General features: G+C 35.3%; 1 protein-coding gene and 1 long non-coding RNA gene across 4 annotated transcripts in view; one reads left to right on the forward strand and one right to left on the reverse strand.

The window, feature by feature from the left end:
* LOC106082908 (cyclin-dependent kinase 11B) overlaps positions 1-19,610 on the reverse strand; it is a 76,315-nt gene that overhangs the window by 30,974 nt on the left and 25,731 nt on the right. For 2 of the 3 annotated variants that reach the window (XM_013245663.2, XM_013245665.2), the window contains exons 3-5: positions 4,268-4,458; positions 4,096-4,179; positions 3,106-3,159 (exon numbers count right to left, since the gene is read on the reverse strand). In XM_013245663.2, the coding sequence (XP_013101117.2) occupies positions 3,106-3,159; positions 4,096-4,179; positions 4,268-4,458 (329 nt within the window). The remainder of the gene's footprint in view (positions 1-3,105; positions 3,160-4,095; positions 4,180-4,267; positions 4,459-19,610) is intronic. The other variant, XM_013245664.2, reaches the window with a different exon arrangement.
* On the forward strand, positions 17,274-17,931 carry LOC106082910 (uncharacterized). The gene is made up of 2 exons (XR_001220569.2): positions 17,274-17,418; positions 17,512-17,931. It is a non-coding gene; the product is annotated as an uncharacterized LOC106082910 (long non-coding RNA).

Consider the following 19,610-nt stretch of genomic DNA (forward strand, 5'->3'; position numbering starts at 1 on the left):
TTAAAACTTTAAAAAGAAAGGTGGGAGGTGCCTTTATGGATATGTAGCAGTGCAAGACAGATAAAGACATATGAAACATTTCAAAAGTTAAAAAGTAAAAGAAAATTGTTTATTTTTAATACATTTGACATTATATTTTTTCTCAGTGCAATTCAAATTGGATTGCCGCTTTCTCTAAAGGCTCAAATAATATGTAGATAAGATATAATAAGGCCAGGGGAGAAGGCGTCCTAACATATCTAGAAGTATTGGTAGCCCCAATAATAGCTCAAGGCATCAAAAATCCCACATACAAAGAAGTTTAAAATCCAAGTATAGCCAAAGTATGTCCAAAGCTACTGCGTAGTCGCCAAATAGTTGGAAGGTGTTTGATTTGGTTTGGTTTTCCTAGTGTAAAATTCTGGTCAATATCTTTAGATCTCAAACGCAGCAAGGGTCTTTCTCTTCAATATGGAAGATATTTGACTGCATATGGCAGTGGTCCCAATAAAAATGCAGGCAGTTTTGGGTGTTGTTGTAGCAGTATGTTGCACACTGAGACCGCTGCCCTTGGCCGAGGAACGACTCCATCAGGTCAATCCGGCTGCCATGGAATTATGGCAGTTCTGGATCGTATTCCATTATGTGTTGCTTAGCTGGCGAGTCTATATTTGTCCATATTGGTGCACATAGTTTGCTATTGACGGGGATCAATTATCTGACATGTACTTAACAATCATCGTAAGCACCAAGCTCGATGGTAAGGAATTTGTATAGGCAGCGAAACTGTTGGCATGACCCATACCTGAATAAGAGATAGCAACCTGTTTGGAGAAACGGGGACTTGAGAAAGCTACGAAAAACTAAGCCACCGTAGCGCAGAGATTAGCATGTCCGCCTATGACGCTGAACGCCTGGGTTCAAATCCTGGCGAGACCATCAGTAAAACTTTTCAGCGGTGGTTTTCCCCTCCTAATGTTGGCAACATTTGTGAGGTACTTTGCCACGTAAAACTTCTCTCCAAAGAGGTGTCGCACTGCGGCACGCCTTTCATGGGCAAAATTTGCAAGAAAAACTACAAGCATGCTCTAAAATAGGGTGAATAGAATCAACCCGTGTATGTATAGGAAGCTGTAAAAGGAATCCCTAATTAAGATAGGAACTAATTGCTAAGAGAGTGTCAGGGGTCGTGTTTTTGCAAATCCTTTGAGGTAGTGAACGAGTCTTCCAGGTTACGCAAAGTGCTCTCTAAGGACTTAAAACGCCTTGAGAGGATTATGGAACACGTATGGAGTTTAACTCTGAAACTCTCAAGTACGAGGCTAAGACGCATGTCCCTTATTGTGCAGATAAAGCCAGCGGGTCAATGTACTCTGATAAAAACTCGGAGACTCTTAAGCTACTAGCTGCGACGCATTTTCCTGGGTGTTCAGGTGTAGCCAGCGGGTCGATGTACTCGGACGGTATCATGAACCACTGATAACGGCGAGGAACTGATAACGGAAGAAGAGAATTCGTATGAACACAACAAGTCGAAGAGACCGAATGGCAAGCGGGTTGAAATGTTTCAAAGGGCACGACCGTGCGCCATACATCCCCTTGAGAAGCATTTTAGCTAAGGAGCGGAAAACCCTTGAATGGAACCTGGACTGAGTCTAGCGCTGATACTCTTGAACTACTGACTGCGACGCATTTCCCCGAGTGCTCGGATGTAGTTAGTGGATCAATGTATTCGAACGACATAGATGTCTCTCGAATACAGCACAGTGCCGAGTCACTGTCCGTGGTCCCGGCACGGGATAGCTGTGAGCACCACACAAACTGGAGCATTGAGGTCCAATCTATGTGGAGTTCATGGCTGTAACGAGAAGCTTAGCTGCAAGCTACCAGACGCGTCCACAAGTTGCGAGTATTGGAATGCTCCATACGGAGTAGCTGCAACGACAGTCGCGGACAATCAGCGGTATCGAGCGAAAAGTCTCAGTGAGGGGCCGGGCGGCACCGACTCTTGCACAAATACTGAGTGCCTATGATGCTCGATATGACAAGGCGAGTTATTGGGGCTTTAAATAAAATTTTTTTTCTTTAGGAGATTTTCTTAGGGGAAAAATATTTTAATTGGGGATCTCTTTAAAAAAAATCTGGTTCTACCAGAAGCCCTGACAGGTATTTGCATTGTCGGATTTCTGATGTCTCGCTGGACATAGGAGGAGTTGGAGACGTTCGAGTACCTTTTGTGCCATAGCCCCGCAATTGTGGATCTCTGCAGGAAGGATTATCTTATATCTTTTAATATTACTGATGAATTTCATAGAAATCAGTTCAGATTTAGATATAGCTGACATATACAGTCGAATCCGTTTGATTGACAACAGCAAAATACGGAAAATTTGTTTCAATTAACCGAGGTTTTCAAGTAGGCGGAGTTAATAACATTGAAATCTGATGTTTTCAGCAAAATTTGTATTCCAATTAACCGGTTTGTTCAATTAAACAGCATTCTTCGATCAAAGAAAAACTATTTAATTCTTAGTAGTCTTTCTTTTGTGTGTAGTATAATAAATATGGGCATCAAAATAATTTTTCTTTGCTGCGAGGAAACATTTTAATACATTTTGAAATCATCGGCATTAAAATAGTAATGCAGTTTTTCTTAATTTTTTACTTATAATTTATTTTAAGGACATTTTTGTTACATTTTTGTGCATAAAAACAAAGTTGAGTTATTCATGCTTTTGTAAAAATAAATAGATTTTAAAAATTTCCTATAGTTCTTTTGCTTAAGTAAGTTTAAAAAAACACAGTTTTTAATGTCTTTAACGGAAAAAAATAAAAAAAAAACAAATTAGTGAGTTATAAATGAAGTTTTTTGATTATGATGATTAAGGAATTATTAGAAAAAAAGCCATTTACAAAATAATAATGCTTATGATCTGGATCTCCTGTTCCGAGCGCTCTTGGGCATACACACATTTTTTTGGTTAGAGCAATACATGTATTCTTTTTTTTAATATATAAGAGGAGGATTTTTTCATGAAATAACATTTTAAGTTTGAGATAACGGCTGACTTTTATCGATTGAAGTATATGAGTTTTTGGTTTGGTTGATGATGGCTTTATAGGTACCTGTGGTTTCAGAACCGAAGCTAGTATCCCCACATCAATGGGAAATTCCGCTAACTTTTTTTGTTTGGGGTTTAATTTTCAGTTGTTTTCAGATTTCAGTTTGAAAATTGTCAATGTTTGGAAATATTTCAAAAAAAAATATTTTAACAATTTTCATACATCAACAATACATCATAGACAATTTACAATTTTTCCCATCACATTGAAAAAATTCGTTTTCGTTGGTTTTAGTAAAATTTTGTTGGGAATTTCAAGTTAAAAAGTTGATGGTTTGTTTGATTGGTTGGTGGTTGAGTTGGTAGTGGGAAGAGTTTGTATTGCGGCGGTGTCAGAGTTGATGGTGGTGGTGGCGGTGGTGGTGGCAGTGGAGGTCAAGATGTTGGTTGAATTTCCCACCCATTCACACACACACACACACCCACACACACACGAGAGCCCATTTTTAAGGCAATTTGTTGTTATTGTTCATTGAACAAACACACACACATACAATATAAATTAGAAAAACAAAATATTAACATAAACGAATTACCAAAAAAGAAAAACAGAATAAGGGAAAGTATGGAAAAACGACAATAAGAGTAGGAGATGTACAGAAACTAAATGAAAAAATTAAAAACAAAAAGAAAAAAGAAAAGATTTTATGACAATAAATCCCCCTTGTTACTGTTACTTTATCGTCCTTAGATCAGGGCACTTAGATAAGAAAAATATAGTTTCCAGTTTCAATACATATGCATAAAATAATGTTACAACAAATTTTTACGCTTAAAGCATGCTATAATATAGTTTTGATATATATGTATATATATTTTGTATATATAGTTTCAGACGATAAAACGGACAAACGCTATTACTTAAGGAAAAATGGTGTAAATTATGGGCTTGTTTCTTCCGTTTGAATATTGTGTTACAAATGGTGGTTTGGTATTTTAGTTATGTAGCTTGTACAAGACATCAACATCTATTATGATTTATGCGGCAACTTACCTTTTCACCACTCGAATAGAAGAAATACAAAAGTTTTACAATATTACAATGCTCCAATTTACGCATAATTTGCAGCTCACGATTCTGTTAAATTAAACAAAAAATATATATGTATACATTAATTTTAAGAAATTTTTTAAGAATTCCTTAATTTTCTTATCATTATACTAACCTTAAATCGTCTGTCTTGTAAAACTTTCTTTATGGCTACCAGTTCACCGGTATCGCATAGTTTTGCCTGAAAGACAACGCCAAAACTGCCATTGCCAATCACCTTTGTATCTGTGTAGGAAACTTCTTGTACACGATCGGTACCTTGGCCGGGAGTGGCAACAACTGTGGTAATTTTTGAGCCATCTCTGCCTGTAGAGTGGAGAAAAGAAAAAAAAACACAATTAACAATATGGAACTTCTTAAAAAAATTTTACAACAAAAACATGTAGCCTTTGATAAAGAACTTTTTTTGCAAATGAGCTGAAAAGATGCAAAATCTCTATATTCTGGCCAATAGAATACTTCAAAACATTGTTATAATCGATAATTATTTTGTTTTAAATGTATATTAGATGTATAAACCATTCTATCTATTTGATTATAATGTTGCCCAAAGTTTACTACTGTTTGTTCTGTCGAAGCTGTTATTTTAAAGTGTTGAATGTCTACTTCAGAGAACTGTGGTGGGTTTTTTTTAGTACTCCACTGTTGCTATCAAAATGCAGATGGCAGTTAGTGAAATCTCAAACACACTATGCACTCTATAACTAAAGTACAACTTAAATGCGACAACAACACACACTAATAGTATTGTTGGCGATTAGTTGCGATGTTCAACCATTCAGTCACGCATGAACGAAGAACGAGTTAGGGTTGGTATTCTATTCTGCTTTCGGAATAGCCGCTGAACTTTGTAATTGTTTCGCGAGCGAAATTTGACAGATATCAAACGTTTTTGTTTCCACACCAAAACACGTTTCTTTATCTGCACTTATTATTTTCTCTATTTTATATTGTTTTCCCTAATAAATAAAGAAATACGAACCATTGAAACCAATGAAACAAACTAAAATAACAAGTGTTGCCACTCTAGTAGTTTTTTTTTGGCATTTTCTTCACTATAAACAGAGTACTTCTTTTCCGCCAATGTTTCGCCGACGTTTGTTTTTATATGGAGTTTGACAGCATTCCGCTCAAAAAACTGAACAGAATACTCAGCTTTAGATTACAATCACATTCGTATATATCAACGTTGACAACACTCGTGTCTTTACATGTATTTGGCGATTTATTTATACCAAAATATATTTTAACCGATAAGGACAATATGGGTATCAAATGAAAGGTACGTAAAAGTAGAGTAAGATTTTGATACACAATTTTTAACCCTAGTATCAGGGCAGTCGCACCAGCTCCAAAAATACCCCCCAAAATACATTAAAGTGAAATAATAATAGACATCTTTGACCCTTAGTATCAGGGGGGACACCCCTCCCCCAAAAATACTCCCAAAATAAATTTTTAAAGATTAGGGCAGCATGGACATCAAATGAAAGATATGTACAAGTAGAGTAAGATTTTGATACTCAACTTTGGTTGCAAGTGTCAGGGGGGTCGGCCCACTCCCAAAGAATGAGCTCCCTAACATTAGATGCCAAATATGTTGTATCGTAGTTGCTTACGGCATGAGATGGTGCAGTCATTTATGTTTATATTTTGTAAGTCTTGTTAAGGTCTTAGTTTAGGTAAGAGTGGCAGTCCTTTACAGACACACTTAGACAATTTTAAGTCCACAGTAGCATCAGACCAAGGCTTCTGGCGGGAATTCAACCTACGACCTCTGCACTGGCAATCCAAACATGATACCAACTCGGCTACAAGGGCGCCGACTTTTTGTTAAGGTCTTTCTTTCAAAAAAAATTTCATGTGTATCCGACCATTAGTTCAAAAGTTATAGCTTCTATAAAGTTAAAGGGGTCAAAAGTAGTCAACTTTGATACCCTTTAACTCATTCTGTATTTTTGTCATTTGAAACAATAAAAAGTATTTATTACAAATATGAACACTGTGGAACAGCGAATGAGAAGACGAGAAGGTCAGTAGAGCTATTGGTATCATAACGGGACACACAGGACTACGAGCTCACTTATGTAAAATAGATGCTGCAAGTGATAGCATGTGTAGGGCTTGCGGGGAAGATGATGAGACGTTGGAGCATTGTAACACATCGAAATATGCGTCTAAAACCCCATAAAGTATATATATTCTTGATTGTAATGACATTTTAAGTCAATTTTGCCATGTCCGTCCGTACGTCTGTCGAAAGTACGCAAACTTTCGAAGGAGTAAAGCTAGGCGCTTGAAAATTTGCACAAATACCTCCAATTAGTGTAGGTCAATTGGGATTGCAAATGGGCTATATCGGTCCATGTTGTGATATAGCTGCGATAGAAACCGAACTTGGATCTTGACTTCTTGAGCCTCTAGAGGGCGCAATTCATATTCGATTTGGCTGAAATTCTGCACGTGGTGCTTTGATATCACTTCCGACAACTGTGCTAAGTATGGTTCAAATCGGTCTGTAACCAGATACAGCCGCCATAAAACCGACCTTGGATCTTGATTTCTAATGCTTCTAGAGGGCGCAGTTGTTATCTGATTTGGGTGAAAAGTTGCATGAAGTGTTCTGGTATGACGCCCAACAATTGTGCAAAGTATAGTCTAAAACAGTCAATAACCTGATATAGCCGCCATATAAACAGATCTCATGATTACACTTCTAGAGCCCCTAGAGGGCGTAATTCCTATCCGATTTGGCTGAAATTTGGCGGAACGTGTTTCGTTATGACTTCCAACATATGTGCTAAGTATGGTCCAAAACGGGCCATAACCTGATATAGCCGCCATATAAACCGATCTGGGTCTTGACTTCTTTAGCTTCTAGAGGGCGCAATTCTTATCTGATTTGGGTGAAAATTTGAATGGAGTGCTTTATGTAGACTTCCAACAACTGTGTCAATTATGGTCTAAATCAGTACATATCCTGATATAGCCGCCATATGAACCGTTTTCCTAATTAGACTGCTTGAGCCTCTAGGGGGCACATATCCTATTCAAATTGGCTAAAATTTGGATGACGTGTTTCGTTATGACTTTTAACAAATGTGCTAAGTACGGTTCAAATCGGTCCATAACCTGATATAGCTGCCATATAAACCTATCTTGGGTTTTGATTTTTTAGTTTCTAGAGGGCTCAATTCTTATCCGATTTGGCCGAATTTTCACATGGAGTGTTTTATGTTGACTTCCACCAACTGTGTCAAGTATTGTCTATATCAGTCCTTATTCTGATATAGCCGCAATATAAACCGATCTACCTATTAGACTTCTTGGGCTTCTAGAGGGCTCAATTCTTATTCAATATGGTTGAAATTTTCCATATATCTTTTTGGTATGATTCCAACAACTGTTCGAAGTATGGTTAAATCGGTATATAACCTCATATAGTTGCCATATAAACCGATCTCCCTGTTTGACTTTTTGAGCCTCTGGAGGGCGCAATTATTGCTCGATTTGCCTGAAATTTTGTAGGAGGTGTTTTTCTATTTGAAAAAGTCATTCATAGAACTTGACAAATGCGATAAATGTTGGAGGGTATATAAGATTCCGCCCGGCCGAACTTAGCACGCTTTTAATTGTACAAGTTCCTCTGCTGTATTACTACATTTTCTTTATACACTTGATCTTTACATTGATGTTTCGGTCGGTGTTGATTCAAATGTCGTTTTTGCTGGCATATGACTTATTTTAAAAAATTTTTCAAAAAAATATTCGACTTTCCACTTTAAAAACTCTTACACACCACATTACTCTTCACACACACACACATACTATTTACACTTGGAAGGATACGTTTTTTCTTAATCTGCACTTTCTTTACCTTCCACTTCTTCAACACCTTGAATTTTCTCCTTCGCCTTGTCAATTTCCTTTGGAATGGAAAGGGCCACACTATGCTCGGGCCATAGATCATTCAGTTTACCAATTAACTGTTTCATGCCTATGATAAATTGTAAAATTAAATTTATTTTCGTACTCATGGTGCTAGCAAACAATATTCGCTGAACGTCAAAGGAACTCAAGAAACCGCCATAGAGAGAAATTGAGATCGATTATATTTCCAACAGCCAGTTAAGGCAACTTAAAAGCGTATGATTTGAATTATATTTTGAACAAAAAAAAAATATTATGTTACGGCTATAATTAAAGCTTTGTTAGCTAAAGAAACAAATAAAAATTCTTATCCAAATAAAAAGATGATCAACACTGGCAGATAAGCATTATTTGGCTATTGTTTCAAATTGTTTTTTTTTTAATAAGATAAGAAGAGAGGTAAATAAAAGATCTTATCGTTTGTTTTAGATTTGAAAAGTATTTGTTACCAAAAAAATAAAATAAACCAAATTCAAATACATTTCTAAAATTGTCAGAGCTCTATAACATATAAATGACACCAATGACCGATAATTTCATTTATTTTTTGACTTTCTATATGCTTGCATGAGACATTTATTTCGTTTCTTGTTTTCATTTTTAATCCTATTGTTTTCTCTTTTATCTTTTATCAAAGACAGGTGTTCGCCGAAAACAAAAATCGTTAAAAATGAAATGGGAAAAATCAAATGACTTCTTTCTATTCCTCGATGAACTGTTTTCAAATCAGGTGTCAATCGCATTTTCTTAAAAAAAAAATAAAAACAGGTTATAATTAAATTTGGCATAAACAAATTTAGAATTGCAGTAACAAACAAATTCGTTGTTATTGCTGCTGTTTTTTTTTTATTTTAATTTTGGCTAAAAATTTATTTTCTGTAAAAGTGTGTGACTTTTATTTTTTATTTCGTATGCATTTTTTGTTTCCTGTTTTTGTAAATAAGCGTTAAAAGAATTTAAGCAAAAATTTCATAACAATATGGGTGTCACGTGGAAGAAATGCATGACTGAAAAAAAAAACAAAACAGTGCATAAGAATAATTGCTTCTGGGGTTTAAGATATCGAAATACGTTATCGAATAAAAATACAAATTTTTATCCATAGTAAATATAATTTTTATTTGATGTATTGAAGCTCTAACAAGATACGATTCAAGTCTGAACAACTAGCCTTAAAATTATCAACAGTGAAAATAAATAAAAAAAAAAAATTGTAAAAACTGTATTATCGATACATAGGTACCAAAAATGTATAACCCTACCAATTTCGACAACAAAACAAAATCGAAAATATGTCGATAAATGGTTTTATTGCGAGTAAAGCAGAGTTTACATGGCACATTATGATTGTACTCAAAACGGTACATCGATTTTTTCTTTTCTTAGATTTTTTTTAATTTTTCATACTTTACTTTTCAATTCTTAACCTTATTTGTCACAGAATGTGTTTTTCTATACCTGTCAATTAATGATTACTCATTTCTTTGTAAACGGAAATCGATAGACGTCATTCATCGAAAATAATCAAATGATTTTGATTTTTCAACCATAACTGATGGTTATGTGTACATGTGACGCAGACTCCTTTCTTTTTACCAATACTAATACAATGGCCATACATCAGATGTACCATGTAAACTCAGCATAAAGCTCGATACACGCCTCTTACGAAATGTTTGTTACTATAAGAAACGCATTGACATATCCTAAACGAAAATTCCTCATTTCTTAACCTTTTTTTTTGTCCCAGAACGTGTTTTTTAATATCTGTCAATTAATGATTACACATTTATTTGTAAACGGTAATCGATAGACATCATTCATCGAAAAAATCAAATGATTTAGATTTTTCAGCCATGACTGATGGTTATGTGTACATGTGGCGAATACATCTTTGTTTTCACCAATATTATTACAACGACCATACATCAGATGTGTCATGTAAACTCAGCATAAAGCTCGGTACACGCCTCTAAAGAAATTTTTGTTGCTATAAGAAACGCATTGACATATCCCTTCCACTTTATTCCACTTTTTTAGTGTTTCAGGGTGACATTGCAAAAGCTGTGAATATTTTCTAACTTCATTTAATGAAAATAAGCTGAAATTGATACGATAATTGACCATAAAAAACTGCAAAATTGAATATATAGACACGTTAGTATATCAACTTTTTTCGATTTATAATCGATTTCTCATTCGATTATAGGTAAGTGTGCCAGACATCTTTAGAAAACTGTTTATCTTCTTGATAAGCATTTAAGTTATGAATTCTTTTACATTATTTTATTTCCAAGGGAGTGAGGGAGAGAGAGAGAGTTGAGCTATATTGGTGTGAACATGAACTAGAATGGGAGATTTTCATTCATTAAAGGAAAGAAAGGGCCCGGGTTACAAGTCGATTGGTCAGACAAAATAAATTATAAAAAAACTTGATTAAGAAATTTTATATTTTGACGGTAATGTGGAGTACAGAAGTGACCTCAACACCATTAATGGGCGTTTCTGTTTTGGTTAGGACCTTCATCCGCACTGTGGAGTTCTCCACACGACTCTCTTTATACTCTTTATGAGAGCATATTGTTAATTATAGATTTTTCTATTCATTGTCGTTATTTACAAAATCAAATAAATGAAGCCTCGAAGAAGTGAAATATGGTGAATATGAAAGACTAAAAGCCATCCAGTTCAAGTCATGAGAAGTGCATAGTAAAGTAATCGATATCAAATGATAAATCCCGATAACACATTCTTTATCGTATAATGTAAAGTGTTACAATAACCCAAGTCCAATGCTAAAAAGATGACTGGATACTTTTAAGATGCAAGGAATTATAAATTTCATAAATTTGGATATCTTCAAAACACTACAGGTGAACTGGTACCTCTGGAAATGTCTCAATTTAAATGCATGTCTTTTGTTTGTGATAGGGCTCGACAGATGGTCTAAATGCCAAGAAGACTATCGCAATATATGCTAAGAGATTGAAGTTAAATGAATCGATTTCTGTTATCGGTTTTTTTTTTTAAAGAACTAGTTAGTTCAACATGATGAACTATTCAGCAAAATAAACTAAAACATTATGAGTCTACACTCTAGGCGAATGTAATTTTACTTCTAGTAAACGGAACAGCGAGGATATTTTTCTATGAAATGCCAAATTTAGGAGTTATGGTATTCCACAATGGGCGTGTGACATGCGCCCATACTATGACATACCATACCACACCATAACTTTTAAGCTCAATGATTAGGGACCTCTTTTTATAGCCGACTCCGAATGGCTGATTACCTAAGGTAACTACCTCGCAAGTGTCGACAGGACTAGGAGGGAATGGCCACCGTTAAAAAGGGGATGACAATCGCGTTCAGCACTCAAAGCGGGACATGTCAAAAAGTGCTATACAGCGGTCAAAAAAAGTATTCATCATTAGCAAAATTGATAATAAATTCACTTATTTTGGGTAATTGAAGAAAATTTAAAGTAAACAAATAATGCAGTTTTATGCAATAGTTTATTTTTCGTAATATGTTTTAAAATAAATTCAAAAAATAAATTTAATTAGCGCAAAAAATGCAATTTTATATAATAACACCAAAAACAGAACAAAAAAAGTATTCATCATTGATGTGCTATCATCAAAGTCAAATTCAAATATTATTTGGGAATCCCCCTTTTCTGTTTTATTTAGTAAAGGAGGCTTTGCCCTTGACAGCAAATATTTAATTTCATTGAAAATATAGTTTTTGTCAAAATGGGTCGTAAGCAAAACGAGGTTTCTGATGAGGTAAAAGTTTTGATAATAAAACACCACAGGAATGGTTTAACTCAAAAAACTATCAGTGAAATATTAAATAGACCACGATCTACTATACAATCCATCATCAGAAAGTGGACAGAAACGAAAACTGTTGACAATAAACCAAGATCTGGTCGACCAAAAGCACTTTCAGTTGGAGATGTGCGTTGGCTAGTGCGGCAAGTTCAGAAAACTCCGAAGACAAATGCGACCATTCTTCGTAAAAACACTATGGAATATTTAGGGAAGGAAGTTACTACACAAACAATTCGAAATACACTCAAAAGGCATAGTTACAGAGGAAGAACTGCACGTAAGAAGCCCTTTATAAATAAAATAAACCGAGTGAAAAGGCTAAACTTCGCAAAAATGTATGTAAAACAGCCCGAATCATTTTGGAAAACAGTCATTTTTGCAGACGAGAGCAAGTTTAATCTTTTTGGGTGCGATGGAAAGGTCATAGTGTACAGAAAACCAAATACAGAGCTTGAAGAACGAAACACAGTTGCTACTGTAAAACATGGTGGAGGTGGTTTAATGGTTTGGGGGTGTATGGCGGCTTCAGGAGCGGGAAATCTTGAAATTATTAATGGAGTAATGGATCATAAGTATTACATTGACATTTTAAAGAGGAATTTAAAAGATAGTGCTGTAAAACTTGGGCTTGGTAATAACTTTCAATATTATCAAGATAATGACGCCAAACATTCTGCTTTAAATACCAAGATGTGGATGCTGTATAACTGCCCCAAAGTCATTAAAACTCCTCCTCAAAGTCCCGACTTGAACCCAATTGAACATCTTTGGGAACATCTCGAACGCAAATTGAGAACGCGCAATTTTTCGAGCAAGAGTCAAATGCAACAGGTGATAATGGAGGAATGGACTAATATAGACCAAAATATAACCGCTAAATTAGTCCAATCGATGTCAAACCGTTTAAAAGAAGTTATAAGACGCGGTGGTCGAATAACAAAGTATTAATTTTTTTAAATTATGTTATTTATTTTTTTGTTTTTTTGCAATGATGAATACTTTTTTTGTTTAATTTTTTGTGTTCAGCTGTAAAATGGCCCTTTTTGTTCCAATAAATACTATTTTTTTCTTTAAAAACAATGAAATTGTGTACATATATATCACACAAGCACTACTGCATCATTAGTTTAATATGTTTTTATTCCAATTGTCTTTTGTAGACTTATTAAAAAAAAAACATTGAATGATGAATACTTTTTTTGACCGCTGTACATCGCATACTGGAGAAGAATTTGATGAGGAGAAAGCTTTACGCATGATGGGTGTAGTTCACAAATCCACCATTGCGATGGAAAATATCAATGAATTACAGCTCAAACCGCTTCGGAACGCACCTCATTTGCCAGATTTAGCTCTCACAGGATATATTTTTTTTTATTTTGTGTCGAGCTAACGTCGTAAAGCTTCAGTGGGGCACAATACGCATACCTCAAAGGCAGATCGGTGGAGACGGTCCTTCATGAGGTGGTACAGGAGGTGGTACAGGAGGTGGTACAGGAGGTCGAGACGTCCCTCCGACAGAAGGATTACTTTTTGGCGGCCTTCTTGGATATTAAGAGGCCTTGGAGGATTCACCCCATAATCTCCCAGTGAACCAATAATATGCTTTACGGCACGATTATTAATGGGAACCTGGGAGATAGTGTGGTCAGAAGGCGGGAGACCAGAGGAACATCCCAAGGAGGGTGTTCTCGCCGATTCTATGGAACCTTGTGATTAATGAAATCCTGTTGGATCTTAATGGGGATGGCACGAGAATTATCGCTTATGCGGACGACGTCGTGCTGCTGGTCCGAGGCAGGTTTCTGTGGACGGTCAGCTAGATCATGGAAGGGTCACTGAGTAGGTTATCGCGATGGGCTACCAGAAATAGGTTCAGGATCAACCCAGATAAAAGGGAGCTGGTGCTCTTCACGCATAGATATAAGATATCTGAGTTCAGACTCCCGTCCTTGGACGGCGTCACCCTGAGCTTTCGAAGGAAGCGAAGTACCTTGACATAGTCCTCGATTCGAAACTGTCCTGGAAGAGGCACTGTGAGTTTTTAAATCCTGCAGAAGGATGTTCGGTAGGAAATGGGGTGTAACTCCCAAGATGTTTTATTGCATGTTTACGGCCATCGTGAGGCCAGTACTGACCTATGGAGCACTGGTATGGTGGAAGGTCGTAGAGAGAGGAGTTGCATATTTATTCGATTCTTCCATTCCATTCCATTCTTCATATAAATTTTTCGTAAGTATTACACTTTCAGAGTTTTAATTCAAATGGCAATACATATCGTGTGATAGTAACTTAAATATGCAGTAGAATCTGATTTTCACTGCATGTGCGATGATATAAGATCTGCCTTTAATCGAAAGAGTTGCATATTAATTCAAAAATCCATATTTCATACTAAATTTTTCGTATGTATCACACAATATGTACAACTTTCAGAGTTTCAATCATTGAAAATTCAAATGACAATACATATCGTGTGATAGCAACTTAAATATGCAGTAAATTCTGATTTTCATCGAATAAATACAATTAGTCCCGAAACATAATTTTTTCGATAAATCATTTCTTTTAAGATTTTTTTAATCGATTTTGTGTTTGAAAAAAGGAAACCCCCTATCATTGAGCTTAAACTTGAATCAAACTGCACTCATTGATATTTGAGAAATTTCCTCCTGTTCTTTAGTGGAATGTTCATGGGTAGACTTTGCATTTTTGTTTGAGAAATGATAAACCATCTACACTTGTGCCCCTTCAAGAAATACTTTTCATTCGATTATTCATTCAAATCAGCTGTTTTCCTACTATAAAAGTAACAGCTGTTTTTAAGATCTTAGCTAACGCAGGCTTTTATTTAAATGAAACAACCTTACAGAGTTTGGAACATACCATAAACAACCTTGAAACAACATTTCAGAATTTGGAATATACCATATACGGAATTTAATGATCAAGTGAATAACCAAGTGCGTGTTTTGCTTTAGTTTCAAGTCGATTACGTGAGTATGGTTATCAAATCAGCTGATTCAAGAGAAACTGCGACACTGTTTGGCAGGTTTTGAATTTAGAGACAACATTTGAATGTACCAAGCGTAAGAACTCATTAGATTTTTAGAATATAAATGAAAGTTATACAAAATTGTTTAATTAAATTCAATTAACATCAGCAGTTGGAAGTAAACGATCTCAGAATATCTCTCAACTTTAAGAAAACCTCTTTTTATAGGTTAAAAAATTCTAAGAATACTATAATTAAGGCATGGTTTCTTTAAAAAATGAATTTTCAAATCTTCGATTAGTTATCAATTTCACTACTAGGGTCACAGTTCTTCGATTGGATTATAAGTTTTGAGAGGATTATTTTTCATCATGTCCAATAAATGTCCAATGGATTTTTGTTTCGCCTTTTTGCTTAAATTTCATAAACCATTCCGAATCAATGACAATTTCAAGGGGGGCCTTTCGAAAATCTAAATGACTCTGATTCAATGCCAATTTGTTGCACTTCTCCTTTTTGTTCCTTTGACGTTTGATTGATATGGAGGCCACGTTTCGCCTTTTACTTGGATCGGCATATTTTTTGGTACTGCTGGTACGTGATAAAGCAGTAGTTTTCGATAACTTTGATGTTTTCGAACTAGAAGTTGTGGTCGTCGTCGTCGCAGTCGCCGTCGTTGTTGTTGATGTCAACGATGACGAGGATGAACTTGAAGTAGATGTTGAACTGCTTGACGATGACGAAGATTTGGAGGAGGACGACGACGATGATGATGATGATGACGACGATGAAGAAGAAGCAATTGTTATCTTTGTTGAATTTTTTGTAGGCTGTGGCGGTTTGGGAAGCAAAGAACGAGTGGTGTAAACCGGCAATGGCTTCGAAGGCTCAGCTTGAAATTGTGGCGGAGGCGTAGAGCTGTTTATAACAGCGGCTTCAAATATATCACTGCAGCTGGGTTTTCGCACTACACTGCTATTGCGTCGAACAATGCGTTTGACAACAATGCGTCTCACATTGTTGCATGAAGCCGATCTATTGAATTTCGGAACGGTTGTTGTTAGATTTGTGTCCGAATCATTATTGTTATTATTATGGTTGTTATCATTGTTATTGTCGAAGCAACGCAATGAGGAAAAGGAATTCTTACGGGTATCCGAAGCCGTGTTTGAATCTTCGCCACTGTCATTTTTCTTTTTCTTGCGTATGATTTTTATGACTTTACGCGGCCGTCCCGTTGATTGATTCGCTTTGAAGGCCGTTTGTGTATCGATCTCTAAGGTATCCACGATTGCGATTTTTTTTTGTTGTTTAGAAAAAAAAAGATTACGTGAACTTTTTTGTTTTAAGGGGATTAAATATTCCTTTTTTTTAACAAAATTTAGATATTGTAAAAATTTTTTTTTTTAAGAAAATGCTTGAAATAATTTTTATTATTTTTTTCTTATTATTACTATTTTTTTTTTTTTTTTGTAAAGGTTACGCGTTTTTTCTTTTTTTGAATATTTTTTTTTTCTTTCTTCTATGGCTGAGAGGTTAATTGCTTTAACGTTTGTACGAAACTAGTTCAATACTAGCCAAAGATTTTGCATGAGACCCTCATTTGAAGCGTATATAAATTGCATGGCTACCGTGCAATTTTTATTTTGCAGAGATTCTAAAAAAATCGTATAAGAAAAAAAATGTAGTTGTCACATTGTAAAAATCAAAGCAAATGTTCGATAAGCCACGAGACGTTTGCAACAGCAGTTCTTCGCGTCTGACTTTTGATGCAGCAGCAAACGGCAATAGCTAATGCCTAATGTTGTTGTTTAGCTTCAAAATTTTCTTCCGATTTTTAATTGGCAGCAGCTCTGTTTTTTTTCCTTGCCCCATTGTCCGTCTGTTCATCCATCTAATAGTCTGTCTGTCCTTCTTATTTTTTTTCGTCTATCTTATTTTGAACAATTTAATTTTACTCATGTTAAGGTAGTTGCCGCCTTCGATCAATGATTTCGAAAAAAACCCGAAAAAATCAGCCAACCAAAATCAATCAGAGGCGTAGCCATGAATTAGGGGGTCAAAAGAAAATATGGTTGAATCATCTCAAAATGAAATGAGTGAATTGCAATTTAATGAATTAATTCTTTGCAATGCATGCCTGCAATGATGTTTAAGAATTAACAGGTGCTGCTGCAAAATAATGACTGCTGGCAAAGAGAAGACAGTACAATGGCTTTTTTTCTTTGCTTCATCTCCTAGACTAGAATTGCAAGTCATCAAAATGAGCTTGTTTGGCATTTTAATGAAATTGTATTACCTTCGTTTTTATTATTTGCTTATAAAATATCAATTGATATCATGTGATTACTGCTATCATTTTGTTACTATGACAGTCAGTGCCTTCATACAATTAGTTCATCAAATTATTGATAGGAATATTTTTTCTTGAAATTTTTTTAAAAATAGTTATAATTAGCACCTTCTCTATTTGTTTGCTTCTTTCTTGCCATATCGGCTCTCGGGTAAATTGAATTCATATATATGATAATTATTTAAATTACACATGCTGTTTGTCCACATGTGTTTCCATTTTTTTTTCTTTCTCTTTTTTTCAGCTAGACAAACGTCATGTCTGTGCCCAACTTTTTATGATGGATTTGCTAAATGGACATATACTCAAAATTTCGCACAAGATCTAATATTTAAATGAAGAAAATATTTGCTTTATGGCTGGCACATGAAAAGGCGTCAATCAATTTATTTTGAATGGCAAGTTTTGTTGATACAAACAGTTGAGGACAGTGGCATGAAAATATTTCATAAGCTTATAATTAAAAAAAAAAAATGAACCATTTTGCACACATCATGAAAATCAATTAACAAATGAGGGAATCTAATGTGCTAATTTGATTAAATTATTAGTTTGAGTAAAACAATTCATTAGACGCTTTTAGAAAACTTAAATGGATGTCCACCGTGTGGTATGAGTAATTAAAATAAATCATACAACCCCATGAACCGGGGAATAAAAATAACTGGAACAAGTAAAAGCGTGCTAAGTTCGGCCGGGCCGAATCTTGGGAACCCACCAGCATGGATTCTGCTTTATACAAAATAAATTTAGTTGAAGGGCATTATTTTATTCTATAAACCAAACATCTGTCGAACCAGCAAAAATTAAAGTTTCTAGTAACCGAACAAGGATGATCGAGAGACCGGTTCGGACCGTGCTTGGCACAGTTATTGGAAGTTGTAACAGAACACCGCATGCAAAATTGCAACCAAATCGAACAAAAATTGCGGCAAAAATTGCGAGATCAGTTTGTATGGGAGCTATATAAGGTTATGGGCAGCGTCGGACCATACTAGGCACAGTAGTTGGAAGTCGTAACATAACACTACATGCAAAATTTCAGCCAAATCGAAAAATTGCAGTTTGTAGGGGCTCTATAAGGTTATAGACCGATGTTGACCTTACGTAGCACAGTTATTGGAAGTCATAGCAGAACACTACATGCAAAATTTCAGCCAAATCGAACAAAAATTGCAGTTTTAAGGGCTCAAGGAGTCAAATCGGGAGATTGATTTTTATGGGAGCTATATCAGGAATGACTAGATTGGTATAACCCCATCCTATGGTGGTCGGTATAAAAATTACGAAAAAATTGTTTTAAAAACTTTAAAATGAAAATTAACATTTTAATAAATTAAATTAAATGTAATAAAAATATTAAAATAAACAAGTAAAAGCTAGCTAAGTTCGGCCGGGCCGAATATCCACGATGGATCGCATGTGTCAAGTTCTTTGAATGACTTTTTCAATATATATATAAGCAACATCAACTGATATGGACCGTACTTCTCATGGCTGTTAGAAGTCATAGAAAAATACTATCCCCAAAATTTCAAGCAAATCGAGTAAAAATTGCGACCTCTAGTGGCTCAGAGTGTCAAATTGGGAGAGCGGTTTATATGGCAGCTATATCAGGTTATCAACTGATTCAGACCATACTTATCACAGTTGTTGGAAGTCATACCAAAATGACGTATACACATTTTCAACCAAATTGAATAAGAATTGCGGCCTCTAGAAGCTCAAGAAGTCTAATCGGGAGATCGGTTTATATGGCGGCTATATCAGGTTATGAACTGATTTAGGCCCAACTTGGCGCAGTTGATGGAAGTCATTACTCAACGACATGTGCAAAATCGGATAAGAAATGCGTCCTCTAGAAGCTCAAGAAGTCTAATCGGGAGATCGGTTTATATGGCAGCTATATCAGGTTATGAAACGATTTGAACCAAATTCAGCACAATTGTTGGAGGTGATACCAAAACACCACGTGCAAAATTTCAGCCAAATCGGATAAGAATTGCGCCTCTAGAGGCTCAAGAAGACAATACCCAAGATCGGTTTATATTTGCAATCTGAATTAACCTACACTAATAAGAAGTGTTTGTGCAAAACTTCAAGCGCCTAGCTTTACTCCTTCGAAGTTAGCAGGTTTTCGACAGACAGACGGATGGACGGACATGGCTAGATCGACTTGTCATGTCATGACGATTAATATTTGGAGGTGGTGTGAAAATTTTATTTCTATAGAAAATTTTGTCAAAATTTTAATTCTATAGAAAATTTTGTCAAAATTTTAATTCTATAGAAAATTTTGTCAAAATTTTTTTATTTCTATAGAAAATTTTGTCAAAATTTTAT

Source organism: Stomoxys calcitrans, chromosome 4, assembly GCF_963082655.1.
Source record: "Stomoxys calcitrans chromosome 4, idStoCalc2.1, whole genome shotgun sequence".
NCBI lineage: Eukaryota > Metazoa > Arthropoda > Insecta > Diptera > Muscidae > Stomoxys > Stomoxys calcitrans.